The following is a 15,080-nucleotide window of genomic DNA, read 5'->3' as shown; positions in this document are numbered from 1 at the left end:
TAATTACATTGTATTTTAAAGCTTTTTTTTTACAATAAACCCAATATTACACTAAAACATGTAGACACATTATCACAAACATTGTCACACTGAGTCTTTTAAAAGCTAACATAAATTGCCTTTTCAGCTATTGAGCCAATATCTACGTACTGTTTCTACTGAACATTTATATATTCTCAATATATTCCGAGGTCAAAGTGCCCAATAGCTTTCCTCTTAGAATATAAAGTCAGTTAATGTACGTAAGTGATTTTCACCCCGGGCGCCGTAAGAGGTCAAACCTAGGCAAGATTGTATTATGACTAAAAGCTCTCTGCTGAGTGAGAAATGGAATAAAATTTAATAGAAGCTCTATATTGTATGGATTGAATGTTTTATTTTTATTATCTACTGTTGAAATTATGATATAGTCTATAAATTGTAAAATATTATAGGTACTCGCAGTTGTACTGCGTAAGAAAAATATTACCATACATATATGTATTTTCTTGTGTTCGTTATTTGATTGTAATATACAAGCTTTGCTCAATTTTTTTCTTAACAAACAAATCAGAATGTATGTGGATTTTAATTGATTACTCTAAAACTGGATTTTTCTTTGTTACCGTCATACCAGATTATACCCGATCATACTATATTAACCAGATCACCACAAATCTACAAATGCGAAGCCTACTATACGGTACCTACATATAATAATTTTCATTTCTACCGTAATTAAGCTTAAATCGCACAACTAAACCATTAATTAATTCACAACAGCTTACCACATTATCAAAGCGCTTAGTATACACCATTTAAACGGTGCATAATGAGTAATTAAACAGTATTTACGTGTAAGGTCGGGTGTACATGCAGGTGCGTAATTGCTTCAAGCCTGTGGGTACAGTGTAATCAACGCCTTTGTCAGCTCGATTGGCTGGACACATTGACATGTAGGATGTACTTGCATGTGGATTATGGTACTTTTGACGGTAGAGGACATGTGGAAGTGTTTGAAATATAAGGAAACTAGTGTTGATTTGTCGTGTTTAAAATGTCGTAAACTGCTAGACGTTTAATAATAAATGCTAGTTAAGTAAAACATGAGAAAACATGAGGATTTATATTTTCTTATTAGGTACAATATTTTTACCAATTCGATGGCAAAATGGTTTTTATATTTATATGCGGAATGTACTATAAATATTTTTGTAATAATTGCTTTGAACGACTTTCATTCAGGATTTTTATTTGAACTATCCAAGCGTAAATCTGTTTACCGGGATATAATAAGATATAATTTCTCATACGATGTCTAACTTCTTCGCCGTTAAAATACACCGTTAAAATACCTGTACTGTATAAATTATATCAAATTACTCCTTAATATAGGAAGTTATTAAAAATAATCGAATTCCGCACAGCAGTGTAACAGCCCCTTAGTTCCAGAGTAGCTACGAAGCTGCGATAATTGCATCAATTCTCTATGAATTGGCTCCGCAATCCAATTTGAGTCCGCTCGATACATCTCTCGCTTGTTAATATTTCTAATAGCATCTCCTTTTTAATTGAATGCTTTTTAGCTTGGATGTGATGAACGTTTTCTTTACAATGTGGTTAAACAGTTGATTTGTGATTGTTGTTATAGTCCGGGATACATCGCCCATTTTTGCGAGTGATTACTATCAAGCTAATTTTTCGTAAGTAGCTTTATTTTGATGAGATGCCCAATAATTTCATGTACGAAACTCTCGATTGTGGTAGCTACCAGAGGAAACAAGGATAAAATATTTTGATTTGATGGTTCTCAAATATTAATTACTAACTGAATGTTTTTTTTTTGTTCAATCTCAAGATAATTATCTAAATTATTCGAAAAAATATTTGTCCTACAAAATCTATGGTTTGATCAAAGAGTCCCCCTTTCCAATGTGTATCGATAACGAAGTCATCATAAATGATTACTAACCAGCTGATTTTTTTATTTTCACTTATTTAATACTTATATAATTCAACAGACATATTGTCCTACAAATTGCGTAATAAATATTTGAGAACCGTCAAATCAAAAATTTTTATCCTTGTTACCTCTGTAAGCTACCACAATCGAGAGTTTCGTATATGAAATTATTGGGCATCTCATCAAAATAAAGCTACTCACGAAAAATTAGCTTGATAGTAATCACTTGCAAAAATGGGCGATGTATCCCGGACTATTAGTTAAATTACTTTTGTCAAAAAATGTAAATTTAGGTATCAAAGTAGCAAAAGTGCTTTCAATGAAATATTTGTTTAATGTAAACATAGTAAGTAAACATAATGATATATAATGAGAATTATTCAGCAGAGCCTAAATCTATGTTTTTCATTCCATCCAAGACTTTAATGCAAGTTGCCGGTTGCCCGAATCACGAGTCGTCACATCGAGACCGAAATCAGATTTAATTCCGTGCTAATGGAGCGTGCGATAAACACTGATATTTTTGTCACCTAAATTGTTTAAATTGAAGTAAATTGGCCGCTTGATTTCCACGGCCTTGCTAATTAGATCACACTTTATGAGCTTAAACGGAGATTCAATTAGTGTTATCGTTGCAATGGAAATTATTTACGGTTGAAATACAGTTATTATGGTGTTTTTTGTGGGTTTAATTGATAGATAGTAAAAACTGTACACTCAATTAGCTCTTATCAAACTTTTTATACTACAACCAACACATGTTTCTATGTTCAATTTGCAATAAATAAAAAACAACATTTACTAAAGTTCAGAACACGTTACCCTAAATTCCTATTACACTTACGTGGCTTTATATTATGTTAAAAATTCATATACACTCAGAAGTTTATAGACTTTTTGTAATCTTAATACTATTATAAAGGCGAAAGTTTGTATGGATGTTTGTTACTCTTTCACGTAAAAACTACTGAACCGATTACAATGAAATTTAGCACACATATAGAGGGTAACTTGGATTAACACATAGGATAGGTTTTATCCCGGAAATCCCACGGGAACGGGAACTATGCGGGTTTTCGCGGGCGGAAATCTAGTATTTTCTATAAAATGCTTGCTAGCTTACTTTATATATGGAAGCTAAAGAAAAATTCCACGCTTAGCAGGTCAATATTTAAAGAAGAACTCCATTCAACTATTCTATTGAAAACATATAAAATACCACATATCTACAGGCGTGCAAAGAACTCAACAATCACATGTTAGTGCGTATTACATAAATACCCAATGCGGTCAAGGGGAGCCATATCCGACTTGCTTGTAAACAGACAATGAAAGGATCATGCGTTTTATATGTGAGATGGAGCGACGAAAACTATGTATATAGAATAATATCTTTCAATTGATGGGTTTTCCTGTGAAAAGACGAAAGATAGTTTATCAAATATGAAATGTTCGCACTTATATTTACAGATTCCGTATGCAACAAGCTTTAAAACTCTTTCTTCTCTCTATATTCTATTTATACCTATATCGTTATAATCAGAGTAGATTTCTGTTCCTTTTTCAAGAAAATATTATAGAAATTGAGTTAGATTAGATGATGCTCGATGATTTGATCTCAATATCTTCGATTAATCTATTTGTCTAAGACGTCATAATAATTGGTATTTCTATATTTACAGAGGAGGACTGCTATCACTGCATGGCCAGTCTCGTAGCATCGAAGGAGAAGATGTTCATCACACAGACGAAACTACACAACGAGGTCACGTGGAAGACGGTCATGCAGATCGCCAAGAAACATGCCGTAAGTGTGGATTTGGGCTCATTGTTACATTGGAGAAACATTTTGTACTAAATCGTTCGTTTATAGGGCTTATAATTAAAAAAGAGCGTGTGTGCCGAGCACACGTGTCTGAAGTGAAACTTCTTTGGCAAAATTCAAAGATACCAAAGCGTCGACTTACTCCATGGCGTGACGGTAGCCAGGACGCGACCTTGAAATTTAACTAACGTGCCTAAAAGAAGTTTCAGTTCAAATAACATAGGTGTTCCTATAGTTCCACATTAGTTACCTGTAGAAATATTGAAAGCCTATTTCTATAAGTTTAAAAAGCATTAAGATCAATCAAACTCAAGCAAATTGTTTACAAAGGATTAATTTTACATTAATAGTACGTTTCATGATCATTCTTATGAATGTCAGTAACAAGGCTTATGTTCTCAAGGGCGTGAATAATAGAAGCTATGACAGATCAAATGACGTGATCTTATATTAGTGCAACTGCGTATAATTCTTGAATATTAAAACCACACCTTATGTAATGAAACCGTAGCTTGTTAACAATCGTCTGAAATTGTGATACAACTCGAAAACTTTGTCCTAGATATAAAATTGCATGAGATAGTGAAATTGCATCGCATCTGCTAAGTGCATTAACCCGACGATAAATCTAAAGATTCGATCTGAGCTTTATGACTTGGTATATCCATAAAATGTTATAGTGAACCACATTGTAGATGAACAGGTTGGCATGATTTGTGAGACTTTGTTGCTTTTGATGTCGATGAGATAATAAAGAAGATTCATTTTTCTATATTAAGACTGTCAAATCATTTTCTGCTGACTAATGTTCTCTTTGGTGTAAAGTTTTTCATTTCATAACATTGAAACCATTCAATTCAAACCATTCAACAAAACATTTGAGCATATAAAATGTTTTCGATCAAGATGGCGTTAATCTAGCCCGACATAAAAACACTAACGTTTTTTAAAGTCCTATATTCGATTTCCGTGTCCTTTATCAACGATCATATCGTGCACATAGTAGGGAAATCGCGTGACCGAGTAGGTACCTAAAAGCATTTGTATCGACGCCCTAATAATCCACTCTGCACGCGACAAATGCGTTACGGAATTTATTCAGAATATCGATTTTGTGAGACAAACTAGTCAGGACTATGGCAAGGAAAAGGAAGTTTAAAACTATAGATGTGTACACTTGTGTACATGTAACGTAACGTTAACGTAATAAGTTAAAATTGATACAGGAAAAATTGTAAACTGATAAAAGACAACCTGTTAACAAAGCTCCACTTGTTGCTATCTTGCAAGTTTTAGTTTTAGAAGCATTGCAAGTAGTACATGTACCTTCTAAGAAAATGTTGACTTCTTTAATGTTATTTGCATTGACATCACGTTATAAATGTGGAAATGCACTTAAACGTAATATAATAATGAAATATATATATATCATTTAGGTCAGAATCACTTAAATCATGTGTTTTATCACAGTTGATTCTAATATAAATCAAATTAATGTTCACAATCACGTTCCGAGTCACGTGCAGTTGAAAATAGACATTGTCTGGCGAGCGGTAAATATGTCTACGAAAACATATAATTTAGTTGATTATGTATTGATTGATAATAGTATCGAGGTTGGTACCTAAAGGTTGGGTATTATCAGTACCATAAATTGTCACTATGAGTGTGACGAGGTCGACGACACTGGGTCAAGTCAGTTTTAGATCGATTGTAGGGTTGTTACTTTGTGATACTATGTTTTAATTAAACCAATATTGTTTTTTTTTTAGTTCGATCAATTTGAATATATTGAATTCAGATGCGTTAATATTTGCGGAATTATCAGAAATAGATTTTAATTTAAAGTAAGAGAAATATGGAAGATAAAAGTTACTCGCAAATTATCTACATGGTTAGCTGAAAATGTCCATAAAAGTAATAGTTTTGTTTAAACATTAGCACATAGATTAGCGTTAGCTTATTGCAGATGTAATATAATTTTTAAATAAAAGCACAGCTCGAAGTCAAAATACCTGTCTTTACATTGATTTACGATACATAAATGGCAAGCAAGAGCGAATTTCATATAGCCACCAAAAGCAAACTCCATAGACTAAATACTACGCAGTGACTGTATAAGTTTCCGTACAGCACCGCCGCTTGGTTGCAGAAGTCGGCCGCGCAGCACCTCTTGCGACTGTCGGGTGCGATCGGCCCGGAGCGGATCTACGCGGACTGGCAGTGGTGGATATTAGCTGCACTGCCTTTCCCGCATCTCGTCAGGGTGTTGGACTGCTTCTTTCATGAGGGGATCAAGGTGGGTTGTGTGATCTGTACTGTAATAAAATAATTAGTTTTGTGTATCTTTAATGGAGGAAAAGGCTCCTGGAATAAAAATACAGTGTTTTTTTAGAATAGGCTAAAATAGAGTAATGCTCATTCAGAATAGATTCTATAATATTAACATGTTATCTTAATTAAAATATAACAGATTTTAATGAAGCCTTTGATACCATCGACTTACACATTACAGCTCAATTACATGTATTCCCTTTAAATATAATTTTCAAATCTAACAATACTTAAATAAACTGAAAAATACAACGAGAATTATCATTCCACCCTTGATATAAATAATGCTTATTTGCGTTAAACCATTTTCGCTTGCAGGTGTACTACAGGGTAGCGTCTTTAACCCTTATTGAAGTGAAAACTTCTTTAGCGGCGTTGAGCACTTTTTCTGTGATGGGTATAAAATCTTAAACTCGCGTCAGGACAAGTGACCTGATCGAAAAAGCGTAAGACGGATACCATTCCAAAATATCAAACATGCTCAACGTGAATAATCAAGTTTTCACTTCTGCCTGCACTCCCGGAGTGCAACCCGTCTTTTTGAAGTGAAACTTCTTTATCGGGGTTGGACAAAAATTTAGTGTAACATTTTTGCGTTACGCCGTACGCGTGACATTTTTGCGTTACGCCGTACGCGTGACATTTTTGCGTTACGCCATACTCGTGACATTTTTAAGGTCATAAAGAAGTTTTACTTCTTACGTGTGTACTGTAGTACACGCATACATTTTTTTTTTAATATATTACCGTTTTCGTTTCCAGGTGTTCTACAGGGTAGCGCTCGCGATCCTCATTCTATTCCAGAAGCACAGCACGAACCCGAGCTCGGAGTGGCACGCTGAGGCGACCAAGAACGGGGTCGATCACGCGATCGATAAGTTCTGTAGGAACATGCCAGCCTCGCCGACCAAGTTGCTACGTACCGCGTTCAGTATACGGGCTTTGAGGTATGACGTCATGGGGATAGGATGTTTAATATTAAAAAAAAAAATATTTTGCTGCTATGAAAAATATAGAATTGAACACTCAATCGGATAATTGATTAAATATGCATCTAGATTTTGAATGAATTTGTTTTTCTTGTGAAAATATATTTAAAAGAAAAATTATTTGGTTTTTCTTGTATATCTTATGTTTTAATCCAAGCTACCCTCTATATATATGTGCTAAATTTCACTGTAATCGGTTCAGTAGTATTTGCGTGAAAGAGTAACAAACTTACACACACACATCCATCCTCACAAACTTTCGCATTTATAATATTAGTAGGATTGGATTTATTGCGCTTGGATTAAGATAGCAATTTTTTTTTAAATTTGTATAAAGCTTAATCAAACGGGGCGATTATTTAATTCAAATATAATTTCAGAAAATATGTTCCTAAAATTAAATTATCCTACTAATCCCATGACGTTAACAGTTCGCAGTACATATCGCGCGTGTTCATCAAGACGGAGATGACGCTGAAGTCGAAGCAGGTGATCACCGGGTCGCGGCTCGTGCGCTCGCGCTCGTCCGACAACCTGCCCACCAGCCAGTCGCAGGTCAATATACAGATGATGTCGCACACGCTCACTATACGCGAGGTGAGTAACGGGGTGGGGGTGGTGATGGTGATGATGGAACACTTGATGATAGAACTGGTGATGAAAGTGGTGAAAATTGTAGTATTAGTGGTTATTGAAGTGGTGAAAAAGATGATGGAAGTTATGAAAGTTGTAGTGTTGGTGATGGAAGTGCTGTAGTATTAGTGATGATAGATGTGGTGATTAGTTAAAGGAAAATAGTAAAAGTGGGTAAGGTGAAGGTGATGAAACTATTGATTTTGTGATGATGATGTTATTAGTGTGGGAGGTGTGAGTAATTTAATTGGTGCTGTAAATGGTGTGAGGCGTATGCATGGTGAAATTGATGTACAAGTTGATGATGAAAGTGTGTATGATGATCTAATTGGAAAAGAAATTCGTGTAGATGATGGTAAAAGTGTATTTGTAAATTTCCTATGTCAAGTAAATCTGAAGTTTGGGTTGATGGTTAAAGTGATACTTGAAAAGGTCTGAATATTGGAAAATTATTTAATAAGTGAAATAGATTATAACTTTATTAAATTATGAATCAATTCTATATAATATGTGTAAAAATCCTAAAATTTATATAAATTTTTATCTAATGTATGTGTGTAAATAAAGTGTTACAAAATACGATCAAAAAAGTTCTTGATAAAATTATACATATTTCTTTTTATCAGTGAGTCAAAAATATGACTAAAACTTAAGTAATGATTATGAAATAGAAAGGTATAACTTATCAATTGAATACTATCACAATATATTATCATGATTAGATTTCTTAGATTGTGTGTGTAGGTGTGTATGTAGGTCGCAATGCATTGCATAATTGTGATTTATCGATAAATCCAAAGGAATATTTCTACATAACAATGTATATCTGTTACAAGGATTAGTCAATAACTGTCACACTGTGCGCACATTGTCGTTCATAAGGTACTGTATTTATAATAATGTGCTAGAAATGATTTTACTTACTTGGTTTGCAGAGAATGTCTGAGGAAACGTGCAAACAGATGGTATTGTACACGAAAGCATTAGGCGTGGCTTTGGCTTTTATATCTCATACAAATCATCCGGTTGCGTTTCTAACACGACTAACTTCAGTTACATCGAAAACAAATACAAATTCGATGAATATACCATTCTTATTGAATTCTTGTAAGATAGCTCCTCCGTCCCCTGTCCTACACGAGTCCACGCGTTTATGTTATGTTCCGATCCGTGTAGCGAAATATTTATGTGATTTCGTTCTATGTTTTGTTCTATCGATGTGATCATCACACACACGTATACCATCAGACAGAACGGGTACACCCACAGCCGGCCTACCGTCGATTCGAAGTTCATTCTCATCGGCTTTGAATGGATTTGTTTTATATTCTTGTTTTTATTCAATGTCTATATGTGATGTTTTACTGTGATATGTTTTAAGTTTAACTATTGGACGTTCGTATGACAGATTTTTGCGATTTGGCATGCGACCGAGTCTCGGGCGGGCCGCGTGTAACGATATTGTACAGCTTGTGATTTGTTAACATTATAGATCGGCATGTTGTTCCGTGTGATGCTAACAGTGTCGATTTTCCCGTTAGGGCTCGCACTCGCCCGGCCCGCGCGCCCTGTCGATGGGCGTGTATCCGATACAAGCGATCAAGTCGCAGATACTAGACCACAGCGAAGTAAGGCGTAGTTGTAGCCGCAGACGTGCGACATTGTCGATGTTTAGTTGCACCGCTTGCCACTTAGGTGTTATTATTTCCATGTCGGCTCGACGACGCTTCTTACAGACATCGCGACGAGGTCGCTTCGATTTATTTTTTTCACTTTTATTTGAGTTGCGTTTTTGAAGTGAAAACTTCTTTAGCGGCGTTGGGTATAAAATCTTAAACTCGCGTCAGGACACGTGACCTGATCGAAAAAGCGTAAGACGGATACCATTCCAAAATATCAAACATGCTCAACGTTAATAATCAAGTTTTCACTTCTGCCGGCACTCCCGGAGTGCAACCCGTCTTTTTTTTTGTGGTAAGTGTGCGGTGGTTGGTTCAGATTTTATTGCACTGTAATTGTTTTCGCGTATTGTTTATTTTTGCGGAAATATATATGATTTATCTTTTAACTTTTCTTTTATTACCGCGGCGGGATCGATCAAGCTAGTTTTAACTGATTTCAAATAGGATCGTCGTTTCATAAAATCTGATCCACCAAGGATAAACGTTGTGCATGACAGCCCGATTTTTACGTTTATTTTGTTAAGCTCTAACGCTATCGACGTTGTGGTTGAACGTAAGCTATTTATTTTAACCTGGTAAATCATCACAGTTGTGTACCGCCGTTTTGAGTTCATATCTTACAACTATCATCTCACGCTCATTCACTACATCTACACTCAATAGAGACACGAGAGGTTATGTTTTAGTTAATTCCCTTCCAAGAGCCCGTAGTGTTCCGATATATCACCGGTCAGGGTGTTTGCAGAGTCCACGATCCTCCCACCTGGCCCTGTGGTTCCCATTCCCTAACGCGGTGTTCAGCGACCAACAGCAGCATTCTTCTGACCTCAGACAGAAGGTTTGATCAGGCTTTACACTAATTACGGGTGTAGATGTGGTGGCAAATTTGGATAGTGTAATTTTGGGTATCTCTCTTCAAAATTTAGTTGTTTTAGATGGAAAGCGATTAGGTTTTGAATGTGAAGTAGTCAAAGCCTTGATTAAATAATGCATGCCTCGTGTCTAACAAAATCTATGAATGAAAAATTTTACTAAATTACTAAATTGTTTACTTTTATTTTGTACTTAATTACTTTCCCGAGTCTCGTAGTATTCAAAGTTTATTTTTTGTAGTTATGATTTTATATACTGTAAACTATTAACTAGTAACTATTAAGCAAAGTTTTCCGTTTTATCTGTTCTGTTTTATTCTGTTACTTTTACGTATTTGAAGAGAGATAATTAACAAATAATCGTATATATCACCAACCACGGGGTAATAGAGGTAGAGGACTAAAACTCACGTATTCTCCACACACGCACACATTTACATAAATTCCATTAACCATTTCACTGCTAGCTCCTGTAATATAGTTATTTAGGTATTTTTCCTTAGACCGATCATTCCTTCTTTATTTGCGTTTTATTAATTTAGTGGAGTCATTTTTACCTTTTCTCAGCACTTTTTAATATTTACGTTTCGCTATTTGAGTATCGTATTTAGACGTACACGGAGGTTCTCTGTATATTTTTATTTACGTTGTTATATTAATGCTTTGTACAAACTGTAATTTTGGATAAGGCATCTTCTATACAAAGTATGATATCGTCTAGGTGTCGCACTTTACGTTGTATGGTCCAAATGTCTCCCTTCCGTATATCTAATGATCATGCATGCAATGTTGTTTGTCTGTATTAGCATAGTAATTGTATACTACAGTGTAGATGTTCACAAAACCACACAGCACCGTAGTCACCCTAATGATACAACTAATTCTGTGACGTCGTTTTTCGTGTTGTTTATTAGAACTATAGTTTTGTTTAAATTATCATCATTTAATACTATTAGATTTTCTAATTCTGAATGTATTTCTTCTAATGTATCTATATGTTCTTCTGTGTTATTTGATTGATTTAACAAGTTTTTATTGATGTTTTTAAAACAGTTTTTATTAAGAAGTTTTCTTTCATCTATAGTTTGAAATATTGGTAAATCTTCAAACTTCCTTCCAGTACTTTAAAATTAAATTTTGTTTACTTACATTTTATATCATCGTAACCTTAGTTTTACCATTCTAGTATTCCTATAGTTAGTCGTAGTCTAGTCGAGCCTATTCCCTAAAGCCCATATACTAGTGCACGGTGAACATTTCCAGCTGTTCACGCTGTGGTCGTGGCTGCCCGTGCGCATCACCATGTACCAACCGGTGCTGCTCTATACCACGGAGGAGCATGGATGTTCACTTACCACCTTCTACGTGCGAGTGGAACATCATGAACCGACTCTGTTGATGATCAAGACGTGTAATAATGAGGTGAGTGAGGTCGGGGGGGATAAAGACGTGTAATAGTGGGAGGGGCCCAGGAGTATCACCATATACCAGCCCGTGCTGCTCTATACCACGGAGGAGCATGGATGTTCACTTACCACCTTCTACGTGCGAGTGGAACACCATGAACCGACTCTGTTGATGATCAAGACGTGTAATAATGAGGTTTGTATTTTAACGAAAAAATATTTATAATCATAACTCCTTTAGTGTAAACTGTATACGACTAATAATTATAATTTAGTGTAAACATAGACCCATAACATTAATTATTGTGAATGTATTAAAATTATTTTAAAAAATATCTGAAGCTTAAATTGTTGATTCTATAAAACCTCAGTTTTTCAATTGATAGTGAACCTTTGCTGCTATATACACTATTAAAAGTTAGTAATCATTGTAACATTAGTTGTAATTGAAACCAATCTTCTTCGACTTCCCTAATGTTCGAAACCATAACGTTTCAGGTATTCGGTGCGTATTGTTCCACGCGATGGTTTGAGAGAAATCAGAAAGACGAGAGAGGTAACAGACAAGCATATTTTGGCACCGGAGAGACATTCCTCTTTAGGTAAGTCGGTTAAAATTTTGTTCTTATTAATGATTACTTTTATATTTATAAACTCATATAGAAATGATGAGGTGACGGTTTATTTTATTTATTTGCTAGACTAATAATACATATATGCAAAAATAATTAATTGGTTTTGGTACTTGTAATTCTTAGTTAATTTATTAGTATGTACTTAGTTATTAAGTATTTTAGCTGATGAACATTTTAGTAATTTGATTACGATATATTAAAATGTTCATTCATGTCTCAAGTTTTAATCTTATTTTTAATTTGCTAATATTTTATTTGCAGTAATAGCTCTACTTTCTTTCAGTTTATTTTATTTCTATTATCTTTATTACTTAATTATTTTCGGTAGCCATAAACAGCTCTTTGCCATTTTAATAATTTGTTACTTAAATGCTCGATTGCATTCTACCGTCATAAAATAAAATTGTTGAACGAGTATAATATTGGTTGAAGAAATTTCTTAACAAAATTAAATCAATTTAATATTTCGATTTTAAAGCATTTAAAATGATGTATTGATGTGAAATTTTTAAAGAATAGAAACAGTTCTGGCGAAAGAAGAGGGTTCGAATCCCGCCGATTTTTTCTAAAAGATAAACCGATATTTCTATAGCAATTGTGATCATGAGTACACCTTTTAGTGTGGCTTATTGCATAAAAGTTGTATCTCAGTTATTTTATTTTGTATGGCGGTAGAATGAAATTGGTCCTTCGAGCCGGTAGCAATTCCAAATCTATTAGAAGTAACGCTCTTCGGGTAAAGGCTTTTTTGCTTTTTTGGTTGCTTTTGTGTTTTGTTTATATGTATGCTAACCTGTTACTTTACTGTTCATTGTCATAACATTATCTGTAGTGTTTAACATCGCTTTTGTAAGCGCACTAACATTTTCTTTTGAAGTGAAACTTCTTTACTATTTCAAGGTCGCGTCATGACAATACCACCACGTCATGGTGTAAGGCGACGATTTTGGTATCTTTGAATCTTGCCAAAGAAGTTTCACTTCTGACACGTGTGCTCGGCACACACGCTCTTCTACCTTTCTATCTCTTATTCTTTCTTTTATTTCAAACTTGTATGTGATATGTTGTAATATAAATATTAAATTAAATATAATATAAAATGAATTAAATTTATCGTAATTAAATCGAGAAATATATAGATAAAATATATAATTAAGTTTCATGATAAAATTGCTCATAGATTGAGTTTAATGATCATTTGTATGTTTGCATTTCAATATTGTTCATGATTGGGTGTATTCATAAAGGTGCTGCCAGTTTATATAGGGTTAGGAATACATTAAAATACAGACACTTATATAACATACACACACACACACACATAAATACCGAAACAAAAATAAAGTTTGTACTTATTACTTTATTTACAAAGTTTTAGCTTAACTCATCATTTAGTTGTTAACAACCGCGTTTATAGAAAATCTATGTAATATACAAATCAAAGTAATAACTTTGTGTAAATTTAAAATGTTACAATTATAAATGTACACCATTATGCTTAATTGATATGACAGCATTATTCTATAAAATTGTATTCTGTACTAAAACGTTGAACAAATAAAATAATACAAACGTAAAAGGTACCAATTATTTTCTCGTTACAATAAATATATACCGGCAAAATGTTTCCAATTTTTCTCTTGTATCGACAAATATAATTATAAAATCGAAAAAGGATACAAGAAGCATATACATATTAATAGACACACATATAAAGTAGCAATTGAGTTTGACGTGACAACGTCTTATAATTTGATTGAGCCGGCTGCACGCACGTAAAAACATGACTCATGCGGCGTTACCTCGCTCTAAGGCGTTCCATGTAAGGCTTGAAGTGCAAGCGAGAGCGCGGAACGAGCGACAAAGAAGCACAATCGGACGTTGTCACGTTCAACTATCGTCAGTAAACCGATTTAACAGACACCCAATTTTTTCGTATCCACAAATATTAAAACAAACAAAAAAAGCTGGCAGCACCGCATCGTTGTGTGTGACACGTGTCGCTTGCAGCCTGTACCCGGAGCGCGCCAAGTACCCGTGGGTGGGCTGCTCGGCCGGCGACGGCAAGGACGAGCGCCTCTCGCACGGCTCCGAGCTGTTCATGGCCGCCGACTCCAAGATGATCACCATTGGGGGCGGGTCAGTCACTAACAAACACACTAGACACACACACACACACACACACACTAGAAACACTAGACATGCTACCAGCCGAGTGTAGTTGACTTGCCACTTGTCAAATGTAACCGCACTTGCAAAGTGTGCCACTGATCATGCCCCTTGCCAAGTTTAGTCGACTTGCCACTTGCCAAGTGTACTTGACTTGCAACTTGCAGCCTGCAACCAGTTCGCGCCAAGTATCCCTGGGTCGGCTGTGCATTAGAAGAGGAAGGGGAGGGGAAAACGACGTATGGAAATTCGCTGTTCATGGCAGCTGATAATACAATGATCACTATTGGCGGCGGGTATGTATTATGACTTGCAGCTTGCAGCCGCAGCGAAGTATCCTTGAAGAGATGGCCGAGAAATGAAGCAAAGAGATGTTACACCGCCGTTCAAAGCCGCTGGTAGCACTATGTTCACTGTTGGAAACGGGTGAGTAAAATTAGGTGATAGGTCAGTCAGCAGCTGGTACGTGAAAGTATCCTTAAGTTGAATGCATCTTGGATAGAGTGGTAAGAGAGATTTGTTTATTTTTACACTAAAACAATATTATATTCATGGTCGCTGATAATATTATAATTATAATACTGTTGCAAGAC

At 35.1% G+C, this 15,080-nt stretch overlaps 1 protein-coding gene and 1 long non-coding RNA gene across 6 annotated transcripts in view; both read left to right on the top strand.

Moving 5' to 3' along the window:
• The window catches only part of LOC149490773 (uncharacterized), an 819,148-nt gene that overhangs the window by 81,301 nt on the left and 722,767 nt on the right, over nt 1–15,080 (top strand). The window lies entirely within an intron of this gene.
• The window catches only part of sky (GTPase-activating protein skywalker), a 97,519-nt gene that overhangs the window by 79,450 nt on the left and 2,989 nt on the right, over nt 1–15,080 (top strand). Inside the window, exons 5-13 of one of the 5 annotated variants that reach the window (XM_089709069.1) lie at nt 3,625–3,749; nt 5,920–6,066; nt 6,864–7,048; nt 7,522–7,687; nt 8,659–8,688; nt 10,151–10,243; nt 11,541–11,699; nt 12,182–12,285; nt 14,329–14,457. In XM_089709069.1, the coding sequence (XP_089565195.1) occupies nt 3,625–3,749; nt 5,920–6,066; nt 6,864–7,048; nt 7,522–7,687; nt 8,659–8,688; nt 10,151–10,243; nt 11,541–11,699; nt 12,182–12,285; nt 14,329–14,457 (1,138 nt within the window). The remainder of the gene's footprint in view (nt 1–3,624; nt 3,750–5,919; nt 6,067–6,863; nt 7,049–7,521; nt 7,688–8,658; nt 8,689–10,150; nt 10,244–11,540; nt 11,700–12,181; nt 12,286–14,328; nt 14,458–15,080) is intronic. The other 4 variants (XM_089709048.1, XM_089709041.1, XM_089709056.1 and 1 more) reach the window with 4 other exon arrangements.

This window comes from Colias philodice, chromosome 2 (genome assembly GCF_061535455.1).
Source record: "Colias philodice isolate Cphi_HAF_F1 chromosome 2, ilColPhil1 Martin Lab GWU primary, whole genome shotgun sequence".
Taxonomy (NCBI): domain Eukaryota; kingdom Metazoa; phylum Arthropoda; class Insecta; order Lepidoptera; family Pieridae; genus Colias; species Colias philodice.
The sequence above is the reverse complement of the archived record's forward strand: the minus strand, read 5'-3'. Positions and strand labels throughout refer to the sequence as shown.